General features: G+C 45.6%; 2 protein-coding genes across 3 annotated transcripts; one reads left to right on the top strand and one right to left on the bottom strand.

Moving 5' to 3' along the window:
* LOC310850511 (chymotrypsin-like elastase family member 2A) lies at window positions 1-9,049 on the top strand (the record flags this gene model as incomplete). Its single annotated transcript, XM_083752030.1, has 8 exons — window positions 1-55; window positions 1,375-1,463; window positions 2,036-2,133; window positions 3,232-3,360; window positions 4,281-4,417; window positions 6,345-6,490; window positions 7,536-7,688; window positions 8,964-9,049. The coding sequence occupies 8 exons, from the start codon at window positions 1-3 to the stop codon at window positions 8,979-8,981; spliced, it is 825 nt and encodes a 274-aa protein (XP_083608156.1). The 3' UTR covers window positions 8,982-9,049.
* CASP9 (caspase 9) lies at window positions 7,029-23,240 on the bottom strand. 2 transcript variants are annotated; one of them, XM_083752723.1, is made up of 12 exons: window positions 22,957-23,240; window positions 21,228-21,441; window positions 19,700-19,789; window positions 19,415-19,452; window positions 18,047-18,223; window positions 17,088-17,177; window positions 15,933-16,080; window positions 13,707-13,865; window positions 12,662-12,771; window positions 8,327-11,403; window positions 7,727-7,993; window positions 7,029-7,277 (listed from the first exon to the last, which is right to left on the bottom strand). In XM_083752723.1, the coding sequence occupies exons 1-10, from the start codon at window positions 23,086-23,088 to the stop codon at window positions 11,311-11,313; spliced, it is 1,251 nt and encodes a 416-aa protein (XP_083608849.1). In that variant the 5' UTR covers window positions 23,089-23,240; the 3' UTR covers window positions 7,029-7,277; window positions 7,727-7,993; window positions 8,327-11,310. The 2 variants fall into 2 exon arrangements, with proteins under 2 accessions (XP_083608849.1, XP_083608848.1); XM_083752722.1 differs by having other exon boundaries at window positions 7,029-7,993.
* Between the last annotated feature and the right edge of the window lie 9 nt (window positions 23,241-23,249).

Consider the following 23,249-nt stretch of genomic DNA (forward strand, 5'->3'; position numbering starts at 1 on the left):
ATGTCCTCAGCCATGATTGGAGTCCTCTTCGCTGCTCTGGCGTTGGCCTACGGGGGTATGGGTCAAACTCAGGATAAATAAGAGGATGTAATTGCCTGGTTCATAGCCACAGGGCATGGAAGTGGCCTCCACTCCTTTAGACGACTTTCAGAAAAAGAGTATCTAGATTATGAATGAAGGAGAGCTCAGCCAAGTGTTTACTGGCCAGGACAGCAATAATAGCAGAATTTCCACATGCAGAGGCATTCTCTCTCAGAGGGTCTGATACCAGGAACAAACCATGGGGTTTGTCTCATTTATTCAGGCTCCTTAGAGGCCTGGAGACACATCACTGGGCAGATGGACCTCTGGTCAGAATCTGCAAAGCAAGTGGTGTGTTTGAATGGGAAGCCTGGAGAGCAGGTCAGACTAGACTGTCCTTAGCAGGATGGGGAGGTGCTCTCAAAATGCAACGCAGAGAAGTGGCAACTCAAAAGCCAGCCAGGAGCGATTATGGTCTAGCAATGAAGAATGAGCACCATTGTTAATAGCAGCAGAGTAGGATTTTTTTTACAGGCTGCTTATATGCTGTTTGAAACTGCTCTGCACTTGTCAAGCAGATAAACAGTGATGTGGTTTTTTTAAAGACATCTGAAGAAAGCCTTGTTCAGGGAAGTTTTTAGTTTGTGAGGTTGTATTGTGCTATTTCTACTTTTTGTTGGGAGCTGCCCAGAGTGCCCGAGGCAACCCAGTCAGATGGGCTGCATATAAAATATTATTATTATTATTATTATTATTATTATTATTATTATTAAGCTCATGCAAGCCTCAAAACAAGATGCACAATCGATTCTACCAGGAGATGTGGAAAACCTCTCCGGATGCTTTTCTGATATGTATCAGGCACTGAAAGCCATTTTGTGGGTACTGTGTGCAGATATGGTGGGATGGGGAGGGGTCTGCATTTCCAACTCACCCAGGTTGCATACGCAAAATAGCTTTGAAGCACATTCAGAAAGAATGCGTGCACACACACCCCCACACACAAAGAGTTCTGGGCACTGTCATTTGTAAGAGTTGTTGGGAATTGTAATTCCTTGAGGAGTGAACTGCTGTGCCCAGAATTCTTCAAGGGGAGAACGTGGCCTGAAGGTCTAGTGTATGTACACAGCCTGTACAGACTCAGCAAAAACTCATTTCTTTCACACACACTCTGATTTCCAGTAGCTCAGCCACCACCAACCCCTGAAAGGGGTGGTATTGCGTAGAGTCAAAGAGGGTTCTTGCAACAATATAGGCGTGCTTAGTTATAGCCTGAGCATTTTGCTCCCTTGAGCATCATCCATCTGTTGCGCTGAACCTTCCAATAGTGTCTGCACTGTGTCCTTTTTGCAGCCTTCAGTTGTGGGGTCCCGGCCTACAAGCCCAATGTAAGCAGAGTCGTCGGAGGGGAGAATGCCCGGCAGAACAGCTGGCCCTGGCAGGTAAGATACAGCCTTGTTGTCCAACTAATTGTCTGTCTCTTAGCACTGAAAAAGATTCCTTCCTTTGGCTTTCCATCATGGACTCTTTTCCTGAGAACTGGGGGTGGGGGTGGGGTTGACGCCTCCCATTCATCCCAGCTGCCATGTTCTGCTGTGTGCTCAATTTCCAAGACTCAGAAAAACAGGATTCTCTCTGTATTTTGTGGTGCCTACAGACAAGGGTTGGTTGTGGGGTGGGAGCTCCCATGCATGCCAGAGAAACAGGATTCCACCACAAATTCAAGAAGTTGACCCTGTAACGAGAGAGGAAACAGCTCCAGGAAGTTGCCCCATCTCTGGTTTGTCAGCTATGAAAATGTACCCGGTGTCAAAGTCAACCTGTCAACGTCCTAGTAATGAAAGGAGAAAAAAAATCAGAGTCAAATGTCATTTATTACAAAATGCATACTCAGAGCATCTGGAAAAGGGTTTTCAGGAGCAAACTTGTTTCGGCTCTGATTTGGGTAGCGTGAAGGGTGGTCCAGGGTTGGGCATCCTTCAAGCTCATCCTGAGACTTGCCTCTCTTTCTCAGGCTTCCCTTCAATATTTGTCCGGTGGGAATTGGCATCACACATGTGGTGGGTCCCTCATCGCCACCAACTGGGTCATGACAGCAGCTCACTGTATCAGGTATGTCAACACCCCAATAAAACAGCTGCTTTCATTTAAGACTCTGGGATTCTTGGCACTCTGGGAAATTTGGCCACTCCTGACTGGCTGTGTCCAGTTATGAGCACCACAGATGGAGAAGGATATTGACAAGGTGAATATGAGAGGGAATATGACAGCCATCTTCAGATATCTGAAGAGCTGTCACATGGAAAATGTAGCAAGTTTATATATGCTGCTGTTCCAGAGGGTGGGACCCGAACCAGTGGTTTCAAATGACGATGGACTAAACTTTAAGAAGAACTCTCTGATGATAAGAGTTGTTCAACAGAGGAATGGACTTGCAGTGTGGTGACTTTCCTTCATTGGGGTTTTTTAAGCAGAGGTTCGATGTCCATCTGTCAGGGATTCTTTCTTGATCCTTGCCTTCCAGCCTGCCTGGAATACTGAGAGTACTGACCTCCCCCTTGCTTAGTCCATCACATATTGGTCACTGAGAGAAGATGATATTGGACTAGTTGGGTCTTTGGCCTGATACAACGAGGCTCTTCTTGCAGTTGGCAAAATGAACTGTAGCCCATGAAAGTGTTTGATATGCAAAAAATACTGGGTTGTATCCATAATACAGTGGTACCTCGCGTTAAGTACTTAATTCGTTCCAGAGGTCTGTTCTTAACCTGAAACTGTTCTTAACCTGAAGCACCTCTTTAGCTAATGGGACCTCCTGCTGCTGCCGCGCTGCCGGAGCACGATTTCTATTCTCATCCTGAAGCAAAGTTCTTAACCTGAGGTACTATTTCTGGGTTAGCAGAGTCTGTAACCTGAAGCGTATGTAACCTGAAGCGTGTGTAACCTGAGGTACCACTGTAATTTAATAAGAGCTTGTGGCCCATCTAGTCCAGCATCCTGTTTTCACATTCGCCAGCCGGATTCCTGTGAGAAGCCAGCAAGCCAGACCCTCAAGTGTTAGTCATACTCAGAGAAAGACCCACTGAAATCAAGGCAGATGACTCGTTCAGGTCCATTAATTTCAATGTGTCTATTCTAAGTAGAATGTAGTTCTTCTTCATTATGCAAAGAAACGCTCTTATCCCTCACTCTTTTCCTCCATTTCTTCAGTTCTGGTCGGACTTATCGCGTCTTCCTTGGAAAGCACAGTCTCTCAGCCAACGAGAGAGGATCAGTTGCCGTTTCCCCATCAAAAATCATTGTTCACCCCAAGTGGGATGCAAGTAGACTTACCAATGGGTAATATAATAGCTTTTCATGAAGCAAGAATAGAAGAAATTATTGTGGTCAACAGTGGTGGTGGTGGTGGAGGGCAGATAAAGTTAATTTTCTATATTATTATTTTTCAAATCAATGCTAGTATTTGTCATGCCATCAAAATCATACATTTATTTTTTCTTAGTAAATCTTGCGTTTTCCATATGAAAGCCAGCAGCAGCATTAACAAACTGTGCGGCTGAATTTTCTAACCAAGAAAAATGGAACCCCTTAGTTGTCAGCTGATGCATGGTTTCATCCTGCTTTCTAGCTGCAGGATCATCCCATGTTTTTACCTGTCCCATGTTTGACATCACATGCAATATCAGGTGTGGGGTGAGTGGGTGTGGTTTGAGGGGGGAACAGCCTCACCAGCAAAAGTTGTGGCGGGTCACATTTAGCCTCTGGGCCAAAAGTCCCCCACCTATTGGCCTGGAGGCTTGTCAGTTAATCCAGAGTCTTTGCATTCATTTGACCAAACCCTAGGAAATGTGGAAAAAATCCTGGGCAATTTATCCAGGAATCCCCTTGGCACGGTTTTCTAGTTTCCATGCACACCATAAGCCACATTCTCACCTTACATTTTAAACCATTATAAGACTTTACCAGTCATGGCTTCCCCCCAAAGAATCCTGGGAACTTTAGTTAGTAAACCCTTGTTCTCCTCGCAGACCTACAATTCCCAGAGTGGTTTAACAATCAGTCCCTCTTCCCAGTGAACTCTGGGAACTGTAGCTCTGTGATGGGAATAATGAGACCCAGCACCCTTAGCAAATTACAGCTCCCAGAATCCTTAGGCGGGAAGCCATAACTGTCTAAAGAGGTATATTAATGCTTTAAATAAACAGATGGATGTGGCCTGCTCTTCATGCCCATTTTCCCTCTTTCTCCATCAAAACCAGGAACGATATTGCACTCATCAAACTTTCTCAGCATGTCACCTTGAGCAACAGTGTCCAGACGGCTTGCCTCCCCAAAGCTAACAGTATCTTAGCTGCCAACTATCCTTGCTACGTAACTGGATGGGGAAGGCTGATAAGTAAGTGTCGTGATGGATTTTTTAAATTGAAAAAATATTTTTATTATATTTAATTGCAAGCAGTTTGCAACTCATTGCCCTTTTGAGGAGCATAATGCACAGCAGTGCAGTGATGCACTCAGAAGTGCAGGGTCCTTTCATGAGAGTCACAGCTATGCCCCCGTCTAAGATTATACAGTCATCTTTATAAATATAGAATAATAATAACCATGGGTGCATTGCAATAATAAACAAAGGTCTCCATGTGTTACATTACAGCTAGATCTACTATTTTCTGGGCACACTTCTCCTTGGTGTTTCTCCCATGTGATTTCTCCAGGCCAATCCTAGGAGCCAATCTTCAGTGGCTGACTCACCACCTGGGTAGCTCAGTTGGCCAGAGCGTGGTGCTGATAACACCAAGGTTTCAGGTTCGAATCCCGTAAGGGACAGTTGCATATTCCTGCATTGCAGGGAGCTGGGCTCTACAATTCTATGAGTCGATTCCCTTCACTCTCATTGGCTCCAATAAGCACCAAGAGTGAGAAGACTTCTTCTCAGGTGCTAAAATTCTCCCCTTTCTTCCCCATTGGGCATCTCTAGGTGAAATTCTCATGTGCAAGGAGCAGGGTTTTTGTCACACTCACTCAGTGGCGTAGCGTGGGTTGTCAGCACCCGGGGCAAGGCAAGTAATTTGCGCCCCCTAACCCGTGGATTTGCACCCCCTAACCCGTGGATTTGCGCCCCCTAACCCTAACCCCCAGATGTTGCGCCCGGTGCGGCCAGCCCCCCCTGCACCCCCACGCTACGCCACTGCACTCACTTGACTTTTGAGGTAGCTACGTTTGAGATGTTTGTTCTGTAAACCATCTCGCTCTGCAGCTTTCCCCAGCTCCCTATGTTTCAATTAGAAGTACCCTGGGAACATCAGGAGGCAACACTTCTCATGGGGCTTTTCTCAGATCAGCAAGCATGGGCAGTCGGGGGCAGTGGGCAGGGGTGCCAACTTGAACAAAATATTGGGGAGGCCCAGGTAAGCCCCACTCCACATAATCAATCACGGGATGCATTGCATGCACACCATTAGAATGGCAATGCCCATCAACTGTGGGGGCTCTCGGCCCCCTCAAATATTTTATGGGGGTGCCGAAGGCCCCTCAGCCCCTAGAAGTTGGCTCCTATGGCAGTGGGTGGGGCTGCAGAATCCTGCAGAAATGTTTCCTGGAAAGAAAAGCACCTCCAACACTCCCTGCCATCTCGCAACCACGAGGTTACAATATAAGCCTCTTCCTAAAGTGCTAGGGGGATGAAGACAGGGGAACTACCAAGTAGTTTAGAAATCTTCTAAATAAAAATAAAATAAATAAACACTGTACGTACCAGCTTTCTAAAGTTCCCTGAGAATGAGGCAGAAAACTGGAAGTCTCTTTCACAGGGGAAGAGCACTTTCAAAGTGGGAGGGCTTTATTTTTTTTTAAGCAAAGCACTAGGACACCTATTGTGGGACGTGGGTGGTGCTGTGGTCTAAACCATTGAGCCTCTTGGGCTTGCCGATCAAAAGGTCGGCGGTTCGAATCCCCACGATGGGGTGAGCTCCCGTTGCTCAGTCCCAGCTCCTGCCAACCTAGCAGTTCGAAAGCACACCATTGCAAGTAGATAAATAGGTATTGCTCCGGCGGGAAGGTAAATGGTGTTTCTGTGCACTGCTCTGGTTTTGCTGCTCCGTTGAGCCAAAAGCGGCTTAGTCATGCTGGCTACATGACCTGGAAAAACTGTCTGAGGTCAAACGCCAGTTCCCTCAGCCTGTAAAGCGAGATGAGCGCCACAACCCCAGAGTCATCTGTGACTTGACTTAACTGTCAGGGGTCCTTTACCTTTTTAGGATGCCTATTACTTCCTTGCTTGACATTGCTCCATCTCATAACTCTCTTGCTTTGGTCTCTTTTAGCAAATGGTCCATTGCCAGATATCCTGCAGCAGGGGCGCTTGCTTGTGGTGAATCATGCCACCTGCTCCCAGGCCAGCTGGTGGGGCAGCTCGGTGAAAACCAACATGGTCTGTGCAGGCGGCGATGGCGTGATCTCCAGCTGCAACGTGAGTGTGTGCATGCATGCAGGTGTCAGGGTAGGGGCAGCCCAATCCAGTGGCCAGTAACAACACGCCTTGCAGTCGGAAGGAGATGTACCAAGAACCAGATTTGCAATGCATAACTCATTCTGGCTTTCACAAGGGATTGAGGCAAAATTCAGCTGGGTTTGCATTTGAGTCACACTCCCCGAAACAGTAATATGAACCATCCTTCCAGCTCAAGATAGCCTGCACTGCCTGGCAGCAGCTTCCCAAGCCAGAGGGGCAGGGCTGGATTTAGGTTTGATGAGGCCCTAAGCTACTGAAGATAATGGGGTCCTTTATATGTCCAGCTGTCCTTTGTCAACAGCAAATTGTCGCTGTTTTTTGTCTTGAATATATGCTATATGGTAATTTATGGACCTAATAGATATCCAAAGCCACTTGCACATAACAAAATATGTATTTTATCAAATTGTTGAACTGAAATACAATTAAGAAGTATATTAATAGTTAAATACAATTAAGAAGTACATTAATAGTGAAATAATTATTAAGCTCTAACTTAAAATGATGTTTTTATTCCTAACAAACTTGATAATGCAAACACATTGGCATTTGGCAATAACAAAAGTTCCTTGATGAAATGCAGTTTACAAAGACTCATAATCTAGTCTCTAGAAACTTGCTATCGCATGAAATAATAATTGTAGGTTTTGTTTTTTATCTTATATATTGGAAATGTACATCCAGGTGTTTTTTCTTTAATTTTTTTTGGGGGGGGGCCCAAGAGAGTGGAGCCCTAAGCTATAGCCTGCTTAGCTTATACATGGATTTGTGTATAAGCTAAGCAGGCACTGCAGAGGGGTCTTTCCCAGCCCTTCTGGAGCAGCCAGAGGTCGAACCTTCTGCATTCAAAGCAGGTGCTCTAAGCACTGAGCCCCAGCCCTTCCCCAACCAACTATGCCCCTGTACTTTCTCATTCCCCATTCCTCAACGCAGAGCATTCGTGGTGACCCAGGACATCTCCTTCCCCAAAAGCTCCTTCAAATTCTGCTTGACTTGTTTACAGGGGGACTCCGGTGGCCCACTCAACTGCCAAAACTCTAGTGGGAAATGGGAGGTGCACGGAGTGGTCAGTTTCGGTTCCGCTCTTGGCTGCAACTACTACCGCAAGCCGTCTGTCTTCACGCGGGTCTCTGCCTTCAACGACTGGATCGCGCAGGTGAGCAGCACACCTTGAGGCCTGTCCGTCATCCTTGCCGCTTAATATGGATGCTGCTGTGTTCTGGTGTTTCAGTAGAGACAGAAGACATTTGGGACTGAGGCTACACCCACGTTTTCCTTGGAATTTCTGAAGCGTCCAATTCCCCGGCTCTGTTTCCAATTTGGATTTGGTGCATTAGGAACACACACACCTTTCTGCATTTGATTTCCACAGAGTGCTGCCATAGGCATGCAATTCAAATTCATTCCACCCAAAATCATTTACAAAATATTTTGCCCCTTTGAGCCCTCCCCAAAGTAAGCCTGAAGGAGTGCCTCCTCCCGCATCGTTCTGCCCGGATGCCGAGGTCCAGTGCCAAGGGCCTTCTGGCGGTTCCCTCATTGTGAGAAGCAAAGCTACAAGGAACCAGGCAGAGGGCCTTCTCGGTGGTGGCGTCTGCCCTGTGGAACGCCCTCCTATCAGATGTCAAAGAGACTACCTGACAATCAGAAGACATCTTAAGATTCAGGGAGGTTTTTAATGTATGACATATTAGTGTATTTTTGGTTTTTGTGGAAGCTGCCCAGAGTGGCGGGGGAAACCCAGCCAGATGGGCGGGGTACAAATAATAAATTATTACTATTATTGTTATAAGCCCTCCCCATTCAGACTGGAAATGGCCCTCAGATTCAGCTGCCAGTCTGGGCAGGTTTTGTACAAGGATTGGAAGTGTGTGGTTTCTGCAGAGGAAGGGAGGGCAAATCACCTTTGCCTCAGGTAACCAAAGGTCTCTGGGCAACCTAGCAGGCATCTCTAATGCCTCTAATCTGCCCATCCTGTTTTTAGAACTCAAAGCAAAGGTGGATATGGGAGAAAGACAGCTGGAGAGATTTTGGTTTCGAAAGGGAGGGTCTTTGGCAGCCAATCCAGGTCCCCACTCATAGCCATTTTATGCATATCGAGCCCCTATCCCACCATTGCCATTTGCGAAACCAGTTCATGTGAGACAAATGGGATGAAGGGAGTGGGGGGGGGGGACATGCCACAAAAAAAGCAATTTACAAGTTTTATACAACACTTGTTTTTTAAAAAAACAACAAAAACCACCCTCTGAGTGGCTTTGTAAGAGAATATAAAATATGCATACAAAATGAAATCAGCAAACATCATAAAATGATCAAAATACAGATGAAACCTTTTAAAAAACGAATATATACAAAGGCAAATAAGCCAATGCTTCTTGCTTTTTGAGGCGAATGCTCACACTTCCTCTTTCTTTTGCATTGTCTGTAGGTGATGGCACAGTATTAAGGCAAAGAGTCTTGGAGCCCAGAGAGAATCGGCCAGGAATGCTATCTTAATAATAACATCAGTTGCACAATAAAACAAAAGCAAACATTGCAATAATCCAAGCAAGAGTGTCCAGTCCCAGATGCTGGGAGCACCTTTTCTTTGTATCTACGATCTCCTCTTTTCAATTCTCCGCCACTTTGCCCACTGCAACATGTTAAATAGCAGTTTCCAGTTCTTCTGATGAGGGGTTACAAAATTCAACGTGTGCTGCTCAGGTACATAGTGGCATCTCCTGGCAGACTGATTTATGGTGCTTTATTCAGTTCTTATTAACACTAATTTATTATTGGCCTTCTCAACCACCATCCCAAGGTGATTTAATAGATGAGAGAATTAAAAACAGTCAGAAACACAAAAATAGCAAAACTAAAACCTTTGGCAGAACCAAAGGTTGCTTTCACACTGCCAGCATCTGCTTCACCCACAAACCAGCAGAAATTTCTCCAATACATGCAAAGGCAATGACCACATTGTCTCAACAGAGACAACCAAGGTAACCTGTCAGGAAGGAATGCATTTGCCAAAATGCAAGAACTCTCCAAGCAGCTGTAAGTCAAAAACATCATGTTTTTTTATTTTTCATTTCATATACATTCTGATTGTAAAAATAAAATAAAAAAGCAACCCTCAATGCGATTTACAAAAGAATAATGCCATAAAACCATCAGTAAAAACAGTTGAAAATTGAAATTTTTTTTTTAAAAAATAAATTAAAAACAGATTAAAACACCTGTCCACATTCTACATATCTGGGTAAAGGTAAAGGTAAAGGGACCCCTGACCATTAGGTCCAGTCGTGACCGACTCTGGGGTTGCGGCACTCATCTCGCTTTATTGGCCGAGGGAGACGGTGTACAGCTTCCGGGTCATGTGGCCAGCTGACTAAGCCGCTTCTGGCGAACCAGAGCAATGCAGGGAAACGCCATTTACCTTCCCGCCGGAGCGGTACCTATTTATCTATTAGCACTTTGACGTACTTTCAAACTGCTAGGTTGGCAGGAGCAGGGACTGAGCAACGGGAGCTCACCCCGTTGCGGGGATTCGAACCGCCAACCTTCTGATCGGCAAGTCCTAGGCTCTGTGGTTTAACCCACAGCGCCACCCGCATCCCTACATATCTGGGTAGACTTGCCTAAATAAAAGTTTTTCAGCATGCATCGAAAAGAGTACAGTGAACACACCAGCCCCATGTCAATAGGCAGGGAGTTCCAATGTTGTGGGCGCAGCCACACTAAAAGATCAATTTCTTACAAATGCAGAATGAGTATTATGTGGTATCTGTATCAGTACTAGTTCCACAGAACTAAGCAGTTGAGTGGGCACATTTGGTAAATTTGTCAGATGAGCACCCTAAAGATGGCTCAAGTTTCATGTAAAGCAAACTCTTAAAAGTTTCAGCAGACCTGCCAAAAATAAACTGAACGGGCATGAACAGACTCCAAAAGGGCATGGAATTGTCAAAATTATGAGGATGTGGGATGCTCTTCAGATCATGTTCTGTCCTTGCTCCTGCCACTGAGCAGATTCAGAGACACCCATAGAGGCAACAGAGTCTAAATAAGGAACAAGACAGACTGCAGAGAAATATAGATTTAATTGTGCACATACAACGTACACATCCTCTTCCCCCAACGAAGTGCTTTTTAAATTATTTGGTTGTAGCTGACCAAGTCCTGCTCAGAGTAGACCCGCTGAAAACAATGGATCTAAGTGAGTCATTTCCATGGATCCACTCTGAGTAGGGCTAACTTTGGAGACAACCCTCTATTATTAATCTGCGGCCTGTTTACACCTCCAACATGAGCTGGCTTAACAGCTACAGCTTCCCCTCAAGCACTTTCGCAAAGGAAGATGGGCAATTGGAAGAAGTAATTTGGAATGCCCTCAATACAGACACAGGAAAAAGTAAGAGAGCAAACTGGTTTCCCAGGCCATTTTCTCCAGGGATCGATGGGCGATTCGGAAACCAGAAAGAGAAGAGAAGAATCTTTGTAGAGTGATGAAATTTGCTCTCCTGATGACTTCAAGACGAAACAAATCCGTAAGATCTGGAGATACCGCAACTCTCTAAATATTGTTGGGACTACAATTCCAATCATCCCAGAGCATTGGCCATGCTGGCTGGGCATGATGGGAATTGTAGTCCAACAACATCTGGAGGGACACAGGCTCCCCTTCCCAGCCACAAGACAGCTGCTTCACCAGCATCTGGCTGCTTGACATCTTCTGCGAGGGGGCTGGTCTCTTCCCTTCGGTTTGTTAAAGGCAAAGTTTTGCCAAGGCATCTTCATTTGGCTGTGAAGAAGAATCGCTTCCGGAGGAAGTTAAAACAGCCAGGCATCTGCTTATATTCCCCTTTTGCAGAAACGGCATTTGCTACCTGGGTAAGAGAAGGGAGAAACCATTTGCTCCACCTGTTCTTACACACAAGCATTGCATCAACAAAAGGGATGTTTCAAGCATCAGACAACAGAAAGATGGCTAGGTGGAAGGACCACAGCTCAGCCTTGGTCCGACTTTGTCCGAATTTATTTAGAATCATAGAATTGTAGAGTAGGAAGAGACCCCAAGGTTCATCTAGTCCAACCCTCTGCAAGGCAGGAATCTCAGCTAAAGCATCCATGACAGATGGCCAAACAACCTCTGCTTAAAAACCTCCGAGGAAGGAGATTCCACAACCTCCCAAGGGAGACCATTCCACTGTTGAACAGCTCTTCCTGTCAGAAAGTTCTTCCTGATGTTTAGCCAGAATCTCCTTTCTTGTAACTCGAAGCCATTGCCTCAAGTCCTACCCTCCAGAGCAAGAGAAAACAAGCTTGCTCCATCTTCTGTGTGACAGCCCTTGAGATATTTGAAATTGGCTATTATACCTCTTCTCAGTCTCCTCTTTTCCAGGCTAAACATACCCAGCTTATTCAAAAGGCTTTCCTCAAAAAGCTTGGCTTTTTTGGCTGTGGCTCCAATCTGGTGGAACGATCTGTCACAAGAGACTAGGGCCCTGCGGGACTTGACATCTTTCAAGGGCCTGCAAGACAGAGCTGTTCCGCCTGGCCTTTGGCCAGGACACAGCCTGACCTCCTCCTTTAGCAATCCTCACAGAACTCTAGCCAATGGTTGCCATTAATTTGATTTGAACTGAGTGTATAATGAAAAGATTTTAGAATGTTGTATTATTTTACTGTTGTTAGCCACTCTGAGCGTGGCTTCGGCTGGGGAGGGCGGGATATAAATAAAATTTTATTATTTTATTATTATTATTCTAGACTTTAAATTAATTCTGATGTTAAGCCACAATATTTTGGTTTTTTGCTTCACAGCACACATTGAATTCTACAGTTTAGAAGACTTCTGAGCCCACACACAACCAAGTTCTTATTTTTTTCAACACAATTAGTAAACAAGCTTTGAACCCAATACACAGATAGTGAGAAGCCTCGTTTCCATAGGGATTTAGTTATCCACTTATGAATCCCAAGGAACCTGCTCTGACATTTTACTTGAGCCAACTGTGAGGAACACTGAGGTTGCATCCTGCACTGCAGATCCTGTACTGAGGAGGCAGCTAGTGGAAATTGTAGAGTTCTTTCCAACTCTATGATCCTAAGCCAGGCCTCCCAGCTCAAACATGCAGAGCTTACCCTCAGAAGCATGTTGAGCAGGTCTTCGGAATGGGCATACTGTTCCAGCACGTGGTCCAGGGTTTCGACATACCAGGAGCCCGTGCACTTATTCCTCCAAGATACAAAACCTGAAAGAAAGGAATTGGGGGTGGGGGTGATCCATGAGAAGTTATGTGGATCCTGCAATCTCACAGAAACAGAGAGAAAACTTGCAGAAAGCGGAACTGGGTGCAGAAAGTCAGCTTCCTAAGAATCTCAGCAATATTTTGTTTTTAAAAAATCAAGTGTCTAGTCCTTATTGAGAATATATGCTTGAAAACAGGGCCAATCCGTGGTGGTGAGGAACAGCAGAGCTGTTTGGCCTTAGGCCTCAACATTAAAGGTAAAGGGAGCCCTGACCATTAGGTGCAGTCACAGACGACTCTGGGGTTGCAGCGCTCATCTCGCTTTATTAGCCGAGGGAGCGGGCGCACAGCTTCCGGGTCATGTGGCCAGCATGACTAAGCCACTTCTGACAAACCAGAGCAGCGCACAGAAATACCGTTTACCTTCCCGCAGGAGTGGTACCTATTTATCTACTTGCACTGTGACTTGCTTTCGAACTGCTGGGTTGGCAGGAGCTGGGACAGAGCAACGGGAGCTCACCCTGTTGTGGGGATTCGAACCGCAGACCTTCTGATCGGCAAGTCCTAGGCTCTGTGGTTTAACCCACAGCACCACCCGCGTCCCATGCCTCAACATTAGACACTTGTTAATTTTTTGCCATTTGGGAAGTATCACAGACCAAGACCCCTTTCACCCCTCATAGCATGCAAAGATGCATTGGATGGATAGAGGGCTCCTTCTGTGTGGCCCATACCGTCCAAAAGTTATGGGGAAGCACCTGTTTTTTTGGGGGGCAACTTCAGCCTACCATGTATCCATCAACTCTGAATTTATCGGTCAGAGAGCATCTGTGATGCAAGGCAGAATCCTTACCACCACCACCCAAAAGCAAAATCTGAAAGAAAGAAACTCTGCAAGCACCTGCAGCTTTTTGCCTCCCTTCACTGCTGCTGCTCACCTGGAAAAGTAGAGTAAGACACTAGGATGTCACTAGGGGTAGGCAAGCTTGCAACAGCATCCGTCTGATCAGAGCCTCCTGCAGGCACCTGGATGGGAGATGCATCCGACTCGACCGCAGAAGGGTCAGAATCCACTTCAAACCCTCGGTCCTTCTTCTCTAGAAAACCCAAGGGCACAGACCTCTCAAAAAACATCTACAATACACGAACCACACAATAGCATGTTTAAATGGTTTTAAAAAAACATTAGTATGGAAAATAATGGCCACGAGGAAATAGGATTGGATGATACAGAACTGGATGTGAATTAACTATTCTACAATAAGCAAGTAAATATGGAGTGTTGTTTTAATATATGTGACTACAGGGTAGACGCTGTTAACAAAGATAAAAGGATTTTCCCCCTTTCTTTCTTTTTTATTATAGTTCTTACAATGCAGCAATACTACAATGATGTGTTCGAAAACAAACAAACCATTCTTTAGCAATTTAACATGACATTCAACATACATATATCCAAATATTATTATTTATTTTCACCCTCTTTGTCCCCTGTGACTTCCCTCCACCCATGTTTGGTGTTATAAGCTTTATTACGGTATCTTTTAAATTGTGTTTAATCAGTATATTATTGCTATTGACCATGAAATCTTGTCTGTTTTTCCTCTTAACTTTGTGGGTTTCAGTCTAAACATTATCAATACATCACTTTTGGAACATCGTTTTACCATATATTAATCTATGCATACCCATTCTTTCTTTAAATTTTGGTTAGATTGTAATCTGATTTCTGCCGTCATGACGAAAGGATTTGTTGTTTTCCAACGTGGAGGAACGGCTGCTGATGTTATTGGAGGTAAAGTTGCTATGTCAGAGTGCAGGAAGAGGACTGCTGACATTTTTGTGTGGAAGGGGAAATGAATGAATTTGAGACATTTGGGTCTGTAGATTGGGAAAATATCACTTAGCAGAAGCAGGAATAGCTGGACGTCACCCTAGAGAGAATACTTTGAATAATACCGTATTTTTCGCTCTATAAGACGCACCAGACCACAAGACGCACCTAGTTTTTGGAGGAGGAAAACAAGGGGGAAAATATTCTGAATCTCAGAAGCCAGAACAGCAAGAGGGATCACTGCTCAGTGAAAGCAGCAATCCCTCTTGCTGTTCTGGCTTCTGGGATAGCTGTGCAGCCTGCTTTCACTCCATAGGACGCACACACATTTCCCCTTACTTTTTAGGAGGGAAAAATGAGTCTTATAGAGCAAAAAATACGGTATTTTTATCTGTAAACTCGCCCCGCCCTCATTCTTTTATTATTTTCGGTGTCCTCTACTCTGGGTCACTGTGGGGATTTTACACACCTGAAGGTGATGCATACTTGACAAAGGACCCTGTGTGAGAGGCAGGGAAGGGAAGATCTCCCAGGGTGGGAGAAGAAAGGTAAGCTCCCAGGTGAGAGCTCAGAGGGTCCACCATTTTCTGTGGAGACATGGGTTAAGATCTACCTTAGAGAGAGGACTTTGTATTTCCCCCTCTTCCTTTTTGGGGTTTTCATTTAGATTAGTTTGTTTTTTATTGTATGACATGATGGAAAAGTTTCATTTTTAAAAATTGGGGGTCGGGGGAGAGGGTTAGACAAATTCACCGAAGGGAGGGCTATCAATGACTACTAGACATGATGGCTATGCCCTGTCTCCATGGCTGGAGTCAGTAAAACTTCTATATAGCAGTTCCTGGAAACCACAGGAAGGGAGAAGGCTCTTGTGCTTGGGTCCCCCTTGAGTTTTTCCCACTGGCCTCTGTGAGAAAAGGATGCTGGACTAGATGGGCCATTGGCCTACTCCAACGTACTCCTCTTAATTTATTAACTCCCTCCCCATTCTGAAAACGCCTTCAATCTTGAACGCTACCTAGCTTCAGTGACACACTAGCCCCTTCCAGTCATTGTTTTCTGCTCTGGAAACTAGCCCTTTGTTTCCTTTGGCCTGCACACCTGGTTCTGGTCCTCTTAGAACAGCCTATCTCAACCTGTGGGTCCCCAGGTGCTGTTGAACTACAACTCCCATCACCCCTAGCTAGCAAGGCCAGAGCTCAGGGATGATGGGAGTTATGGTCCAACAACGTCTGGGGACCCACAGGTTGAGAACCGCTGTCTTAGAACAACGGCCAACTCCCTCCAGGTCCTGGACTCTGAGTTCCCAGAGGCCTATCAACACACTCACCTCCTCCACAAGCTTGAATGAAGAAGAGCTTGGGTTTCCCCCTCAGGCTAGGGCAATGGGTCCCATTGAAGTAGCTGACAATCTTTTCCACAGCGATGGACCGCCCATCTGTGCCATAGATTCCACCGGGAAACTGAATGTGGCTTGCCTGCAAGGAGAGAACCGGTGGCTGCCAACGGTATCCAAAGAAATTCCTGCCAACTTCCAGGTACCAAGCCTTCTCTGATATCTCTTTCCTTGCAGGTGGCCTTAAAAGCTGTCATATATTTAAAGGGCTAGCAATTCCTAGACCTTCCGCCATGGCCACTGCCATGTACCCTACATGGGGATACCCTTGTAGATGGCCCAGAGGCTACAGCTACTGCAGAAAACATTGTGCTGCCACCAATGTTTCTCCTACTCAGAGTAGACCTATTGAAATTGATGGACGTGGCTCACTTGGGTCTATAAATTTCAACAGGTCTATTCTGAGTAGCATTTAGGTGGATAAAATCATTTACTTGACTGGAGATTTTTGCACCGCAAAATTTGGAGAAGTGTGAATTTCAAAGGATGGCATATTGTTTGGAAAGTGCCTGTTAGGCAGGTTTGCCTTTAAATGCAAACCAAATTTAATTCCTTAGTGCTCCTGTTCAAAGTTGCAGCCAGCCACACCCTTTTCCAAACTATGCCATTCCACCCTTTTTTCCTCCCTTCCTCAAATAAACAGCATTCCATGTCCACCGAGCATGCTCCATCATGTTTTGGTGGTCCCCATCCTTATTTCTCTTCTACACTTACTTTGGCAAACCTTGGGGTCTCCCCTGAACCCTGCCAACAGTGCCCTCATGTGGGTGAATGTTGCCATCTTGGCTACAAGAAGGATCAATTTATGAATTGCTCCCCATGGAACATTCTAAAGCAACTTAATAATAAAATTATAAAAGCATCAACAATAAAGACAAATTTAAAAATCTGGGGTGCAAACTAGCTTTTTCCTCATATGGAAATATATACAGAATCATTCAATTATATAAAAATGGATCAACTAGAAGCCAGACGATTTAAGATGTCTTTTAAAAAGATTTTTGAAGAGCCATTATCCAAAGAGAGACAGCTCTCTGCCCCAAGGGTCTTACAATCCTAGGATGTGAATGGAGCACCAGCCTCTCCTACCTGACAGCCGTGGGAAAGGAGGACGACCAGGCAACAATCGAGAGCGCTGTGGTCTCGCGTGGCCAAGCTCTGCAGCTCCGCGACAATCTCCTGCAGATATTTCCCAAGGTCTCACGTTAAAGACATCAACACAGCTGGTAACCTCAGCTCTGCCCCCTCTAGAAACCCCACCCTGGTGTCAAAACTGCTGAAAGAAAGCATCAAGTCAAAGCCTATGGGAAGGGACACACTCCTTAATCATGCAGGTTCCCACACTGTAGGCTGGAGATGATGGATGAAGGGGGAAGTGCCATCATCCCCTTTCCAGCTGCTGTTCCTTATTTGGGTTCCCCGTTTGGCTGTGGGGCTGGAATTCCCACTGCAAGGAAACATTCCTTGAGGGCTTGTGATTGTCAAGACTAATGATTGCTAGGGAAATAAAGCAGAAGATACTAGATCAGGCCAAAGGGATCCTATCTAGTCCAGCATCTTGTCTTTCCAGGGGCCAATTTTTTTAAAAAAAATCTGAATCACGAAATCATTGTAACCAGCCCTGGGACATGCTGGTGAAGGGCAGGTAAATAAATTAATAATGATAATAATGCAGTGGTACCTCGGAAGTCGAACAGATTCCATTCCGGAAGTCTGTTAAGACTTCCAAAATGTTCGTAAACCAAAGCGTGGCTTCTGATTGGCTGCAGCAAGCTCCTGCAGCCAATCGGAAGCCGCAGAAGCCCCGTCAGACTTTCATGTTCTAAAGAATGTTCGCAAACAGTCACTTCCAGGTTTGTGGCGTTTGGCAGCCAAAACGTTCGACTCACAAGGCATTTGGGATCCAAGGTATGACTGTAACAATAATAACAACAACAATAATAACAAATAATAATAATAATAATAGGAGTCCTGAATCTGATAAACAGCAGCCCATAAAGTACTGCTCAAGGCTGTGTTGTTTTCTGCATTGGTTCTGAAATTCTCACCTGAGCTTTAAGATCCCGTCGGGTCAAGACCTCAAAGCGTAAGGATCTGAAGCGTTTCTCCAGCTTCTCACAGTCCACATCGGACCCAGCCCGGGAGGATAAGCCAGAGGTGCTGCTGAAGTTCACATTGTTGATGATAAGGCAGTAGCCGCAGGGGTCCATTCTCAAGACGTAAACCTGTCAAGCAACATAGGAGGTGGGAGCTAGAACCATCTTGTTTGCCATCGGAAGCGTCCAGGAGAGAAAGGTGAACATGAAAGGGCTGTCAATCGATGTGCCCGCCCATCAAATGTGGCCTGCGAAGCCAATCCTAGTAACAATCTGGCCCATGAAGCCAGAAAGGCTCCTCACCCCTGAGCCTAGGGAGAGAGCTGCAAGGGCCAGTGAGAGAGGCCAGGAGACACATATTTGGGCCCTGTGCCTGAGGTTGCCCACTGCTGGTTTAGCTGGAGGTGGGAGGAGACGAAGTTTCCATATATTAAACAACCCACAGGAGCAAGGCCCAAAGGTATGTCTCAAAAGGAGAGGACAACAACTCAGGCTCTGTGAGTGGGAGGCCCCAGAAGGCAGAGGGCCTTCTCAGTAGTGGCACCTGCGCCCTGTGGAACACCCTCCCACCAGATGTCAAGGAAATAAATAAATATCTGACTTTTAGAAGACATCTGAAGGCAGCCCTGTTTAGCAAAGTTTTTAATGTTTGATGTTTTATCGTGTTTTTAATATGCCCATAGTGGCTGGGGAGGCCCAGGTAGGTGGGTGGGGTATAATAAAATTATTATTATTATTATTATTCCCGAACATCCCCATTAGAAAGAGTTTCAAGGAGCAGTGCCAGGATTTGATTCCTGCATTGCAAGGGGTTGAATTAGATGAGCCGGGGGGGGGGCGCGGGATCTCTTCCAACTCTACAATTCTTTGGTTTTAGGAAAGGCCTCTTCTTGTTAGGCAGTACTGTGCCATCATGGGACAAAGGCAACCTTGTTCATATGTTTGCAAAGGTTTTTATAAGTGTGTTCTAACAGACAAATGGGATACAAATAAAAAATAATAATTTTCACCCAGTTCATCATCATCATCATCACCATTTATATCTACCCCGCCCATATGGCTGGGTTTCCCCAGCCACTCTGGGTGGTTTCCAACAGAAGGTTAAAAATACATTAAAACATCAATCATAAAAAGCTTCCCTAAGCATGCTCACTGGTGATTCTGGCCAATGTACCAAGCTAGTCTAAGCACAGTATGTTGGATGCTTCTGAGCTGCCAAGGAAAAAATTAAGGTGGACAAAAATTAAGGAGGCTACCCATTCCCACCCACCTGCAAACAAACCCTAAATATGCTGATTGCAGAAATAGTAACTAACTAACCGTTTCAGCGTTCCTTCTGGTATTTTCTTCTACAGAGCCTAGAGAATGAGACAAAGGTCAAAATATAAATATTTAGAAATATATTTAATGTATATAAGGCAGTGGACCTCCTCTTTTTCAAAAGCCAAGGCATGGACACCCTACTTTTGAAAACTTTTGATATCTCCGTGGTAGTTTTTGTTATGTGAATGGTGCCGCAGACCCACTGGGTCAGTTACACACCATCAATTGGGAAATCTTTGTAAGAAATCAAAATCTGACATAAGAAATCTGATTTCTCCTTACCCTGAGTGGCCATGATGTCACGGGACGGTTTCTGGCGTCTCTCATTTAGTTCTTGAACAGGAAACGGCAAATTTCCAGAAGTCGTAATACCTGCAAGGATAAGGTCTGCTGTGTTTCTGCACAAGTTTCACATGGTGCCAAGATTTGGGATGTGCACACATGCACTCCAAGTAATTGCTCTGTCATTATGGGTTCGGTGCATTTGGTATGCAGTCACACTGCAACAATTGTAGGCCAGTCACAGTACAATTAAACCTGACCATTAATGATTAAACTGGTATAAAGTTTCCTATGAGCAATGCAATACAAGAAGCCAAATTATTCACTTGTAAACACTGCACAGATGCTGCATAGCAGCAAGAATCATCTACGGCAGTGAGTGGGAAACCTGGTGCCCTGCAAATGTTGTTCAATTACATCTCCCATCTTCCATGACTGTTGGCCGTGCTAGCTGGAGCTGATGGGAGCTGGAGTACAGGTGAGCCACCCCTGCTTTAGAACAACCCCCGGGTCCCAGTACCATAGTGTAACTGAGCAAAAATTTGCTTAATGGAAATAACAGGATTTTCTCCTCCTCTCTAGTCCCATCTTCATTCTCCTTCTGACATTTCCTTGCATCTGTTTTAAACTGCAACCCCCCTTGCATAGGAGCCTGTCAAGCCTGTTCTTCATAAAGCATAATAATTTTTACGATAGACCCCCTGACCATTAGGTCCAGTCGTGGCCGACTCTGGGGTTGCAGCGCTCATCTTGCTTTATTGGCCGAGGGAGCCAGCGTACAGCTTCCGGGTCATGTTGCCAGCATGACTAAGCCGCTTCTGGCGAACCAGAGCAGTGCACAGAAACGCCGTTTACCTTCCCGCCGGAGCAGTACCTATTTATCTACTTGCACTTTGACGTGCTTTCAAACTGCTAGGTCGGCAGGAGCTGGGACCGAGCAACAGGAGCTCACCCTGTCATGGGGATTCAAACTGCCGACCTTCTGATCGGCAAGTCCTAGGCTCTGTGGTTTAACCCGCAGCGCCACCCGCGTCCCTTTTATGTTCTACAATAGCCTCCCTCTAATAGCTTCCCATCCTAGCCAAATAAGAGGGATGTATCTGCATGCTCAAAATAATCTCACAGTTTGTAGAAGTTTCAAAAAAATTACTGAAATATAACAACGAAAACATGCAAGCAAGGTGCCAGCCATTCCCTTTCCCCAAAAACTCCATTCCATTTACCCTGCCTCTCCTGGTTCCCTGCCCCCATGCTATATCTGCATTGACTGATTTAAGTGTATGAAGAGTACAAGGAGTACAAGCAAAGGAGGGTATATGGCATGGAGTGTCTTGGGAAAAGGTATGGCTGGTTGTTAGCTTGAACAGGAAAGCTCTACACCGCAACACTGGGTTGCAGTATTAACAATAAATGGCCTCTGTTTGTTTTTCACCCTGATTTCTATAGATATAGTTTCAGGATCATGGAGGCATGCTAAAATGAGATTATAAAATCCCCAACTGAAACAAGATCAGAGAAGAAATCATACGTGGATCCCTTGGTTTAGAATGTGGATGGATTTCAACTGGCTTTAGAGCAGCTGGGTGCAACTGTGGCTGGTCACCTCCTGCGCTCAGCAAAGCAGCCAGGTCATTCTGTCCAGTTTCTTGGAGACACCAGATGAAAGCAGGCAACGCTCGCTTCCCACGAGTCTGCAGGTCAATAACCAGCTGCCTGGCCTGGTCTCGGCGTGTACCTGCTTTCTGAAGACAAATGAAGATTATTCCTCCTGGAATTTGTAAACAAAAAACTTCACAGTGCTTGCATACTGGAGAAGAAGAAAATGGAGGACAGAAGGCTAGGCAGCAATATTCAAATCTAGGGCAGCCTTGCAGACAGCAACCAGTCAGCAAGCCAGGCCTTTGTTGGGCCCAGTGTTGTTCAATAACTTTATATATGATTGGGATGAAGGAATTGAGGGACGGCTCATCAAATTTGAAGATGGCACCAAACTGGGAGGGGTAACTAGTCCCGCAGAAGGTAGAATCAGGATTCAGTATGACATTAGCAGATTAGAGAACTAAGCCAAATCTAACACAACAAATTGCAATAGGGACAAGTGTACGGTTCTACAATTAGGCAGGAATAATCAAATGCATAAATATAAGATGGGGGACACCTGGTCTGACACATGAAATGGATTGAGAGATCTTAGTAGGCCACAAGCTTTACAGGAATCAACAGTGTGATGCAGCAGCACCTTCACCCAACCCCCACCCCATCATGCCGGACTACATATCCCATTATCCCTGGAGTCCGAGTCCAACAACACCTGGAGAGCCACAACTTCATCATCCCTGGCTTAAGTCACACTTTCAAAACGATGTCCATTTTCTGGGCGATAAGTCTCAGTAATGTTCTTTCAGTTCTGCTGAAAACAGAGTTATGTTTTCAAAATTTTAAATTCTGGACTATTTGTTGTTGGAAACTGGCCCCCTTGGCAAAGGCTGGCTCCTCTTCCCAGGCAGTCGGGGCCTGTTGCCGGTGACCTACCCTGGCTGGTATCCAGACAGACCAGGAAGGTCTTGGATAAGCGACACCTCCCTCATGAAAGGTGCACACCCCCTTCCCCCTTGCATAGCAGCAGGAGAAAGAAAACAGTCGAAAAGTAATCTATTTCATTGCTACTTTTATTCCTGACTGTACACTGTACAAAAGCATGACTTCTCACTCAGAATCCTCCGAGCAACTGACTGACTCCTCCCGGACACAAACAACAGGAAGGTCTCATGTTACACTGAGAACACAACACTGAGAACAGATTGGAACATCCTATCCCACGCTTAGACTCATCATGTGATGTAAACATCGAGCTGGTTCGCAGCTGCTTAGTATTCATATCATAACATTTGTAACTTCTGCATTTTTTACTGAATGCCATTCTGGACAGGCACTGCCCCAGAAAAGCAGCCTAAAATATTTAAGGCACCCCTAAAACTTCTCCCAGCAGCACAATCCGATCTGTGTTTACTCAGAAGTAAATACTATAACAATGGATGGCGCTCACCACCAGATAAATGAAAGCAATCCAAGAGCCAAAATAGACACAAGGCAGAGTTCAACGGGGCTTACTTTCCTGTAAGGGCACATACAGGATCACAGCCTCAAATACTGCCAAGCACTTGAGGTAGGATCAGCCTTTTAGGAAGTGAAACTTGGGGAAGGCTGGAAGAAAACAAAGGGGCCGCTTGTGCGGGGGAAGGGAGAAAAAGGCACACCTGGATCTCCTCGATCATATCCGGGGTGAAGATCTCTTGGTGCAGCAGCAGCTCCCAGAGGGGTTCCACTTGCAACTCCTTCACTAGGCGCAGCCGAGCCCGCCGCAGCGACTGCCTATGATCCTCCTCCATGGTACCTGCGGCACCACTTCTTCCGGGAAGGGAGAGCCTCCCTTCGACACGTCAGGGGGCTCCGCCCCCTCTGACGTCTCAATCCATATAAGGACACCAGAGGGTGAGTTGCTATCGCTTGCTCGGCATCCTGGGCGACGCCCCTTTAACCCTCTCACTCC

The sequence above is a fragment of the Podarcis gaigeae genome (genome assembly GCF_964106915.1).
Source record: "Podarcis gaigeae genome assembly, chromosome: 8".
In the NCBI taxonomy this organism is placed as follows: domain Eukaryota; kingdom Metazoa; phylum Chordata; class Lepidosauria; order Squamata; family Lacertidae; genus Podarcis; species Podarcis gaigeae.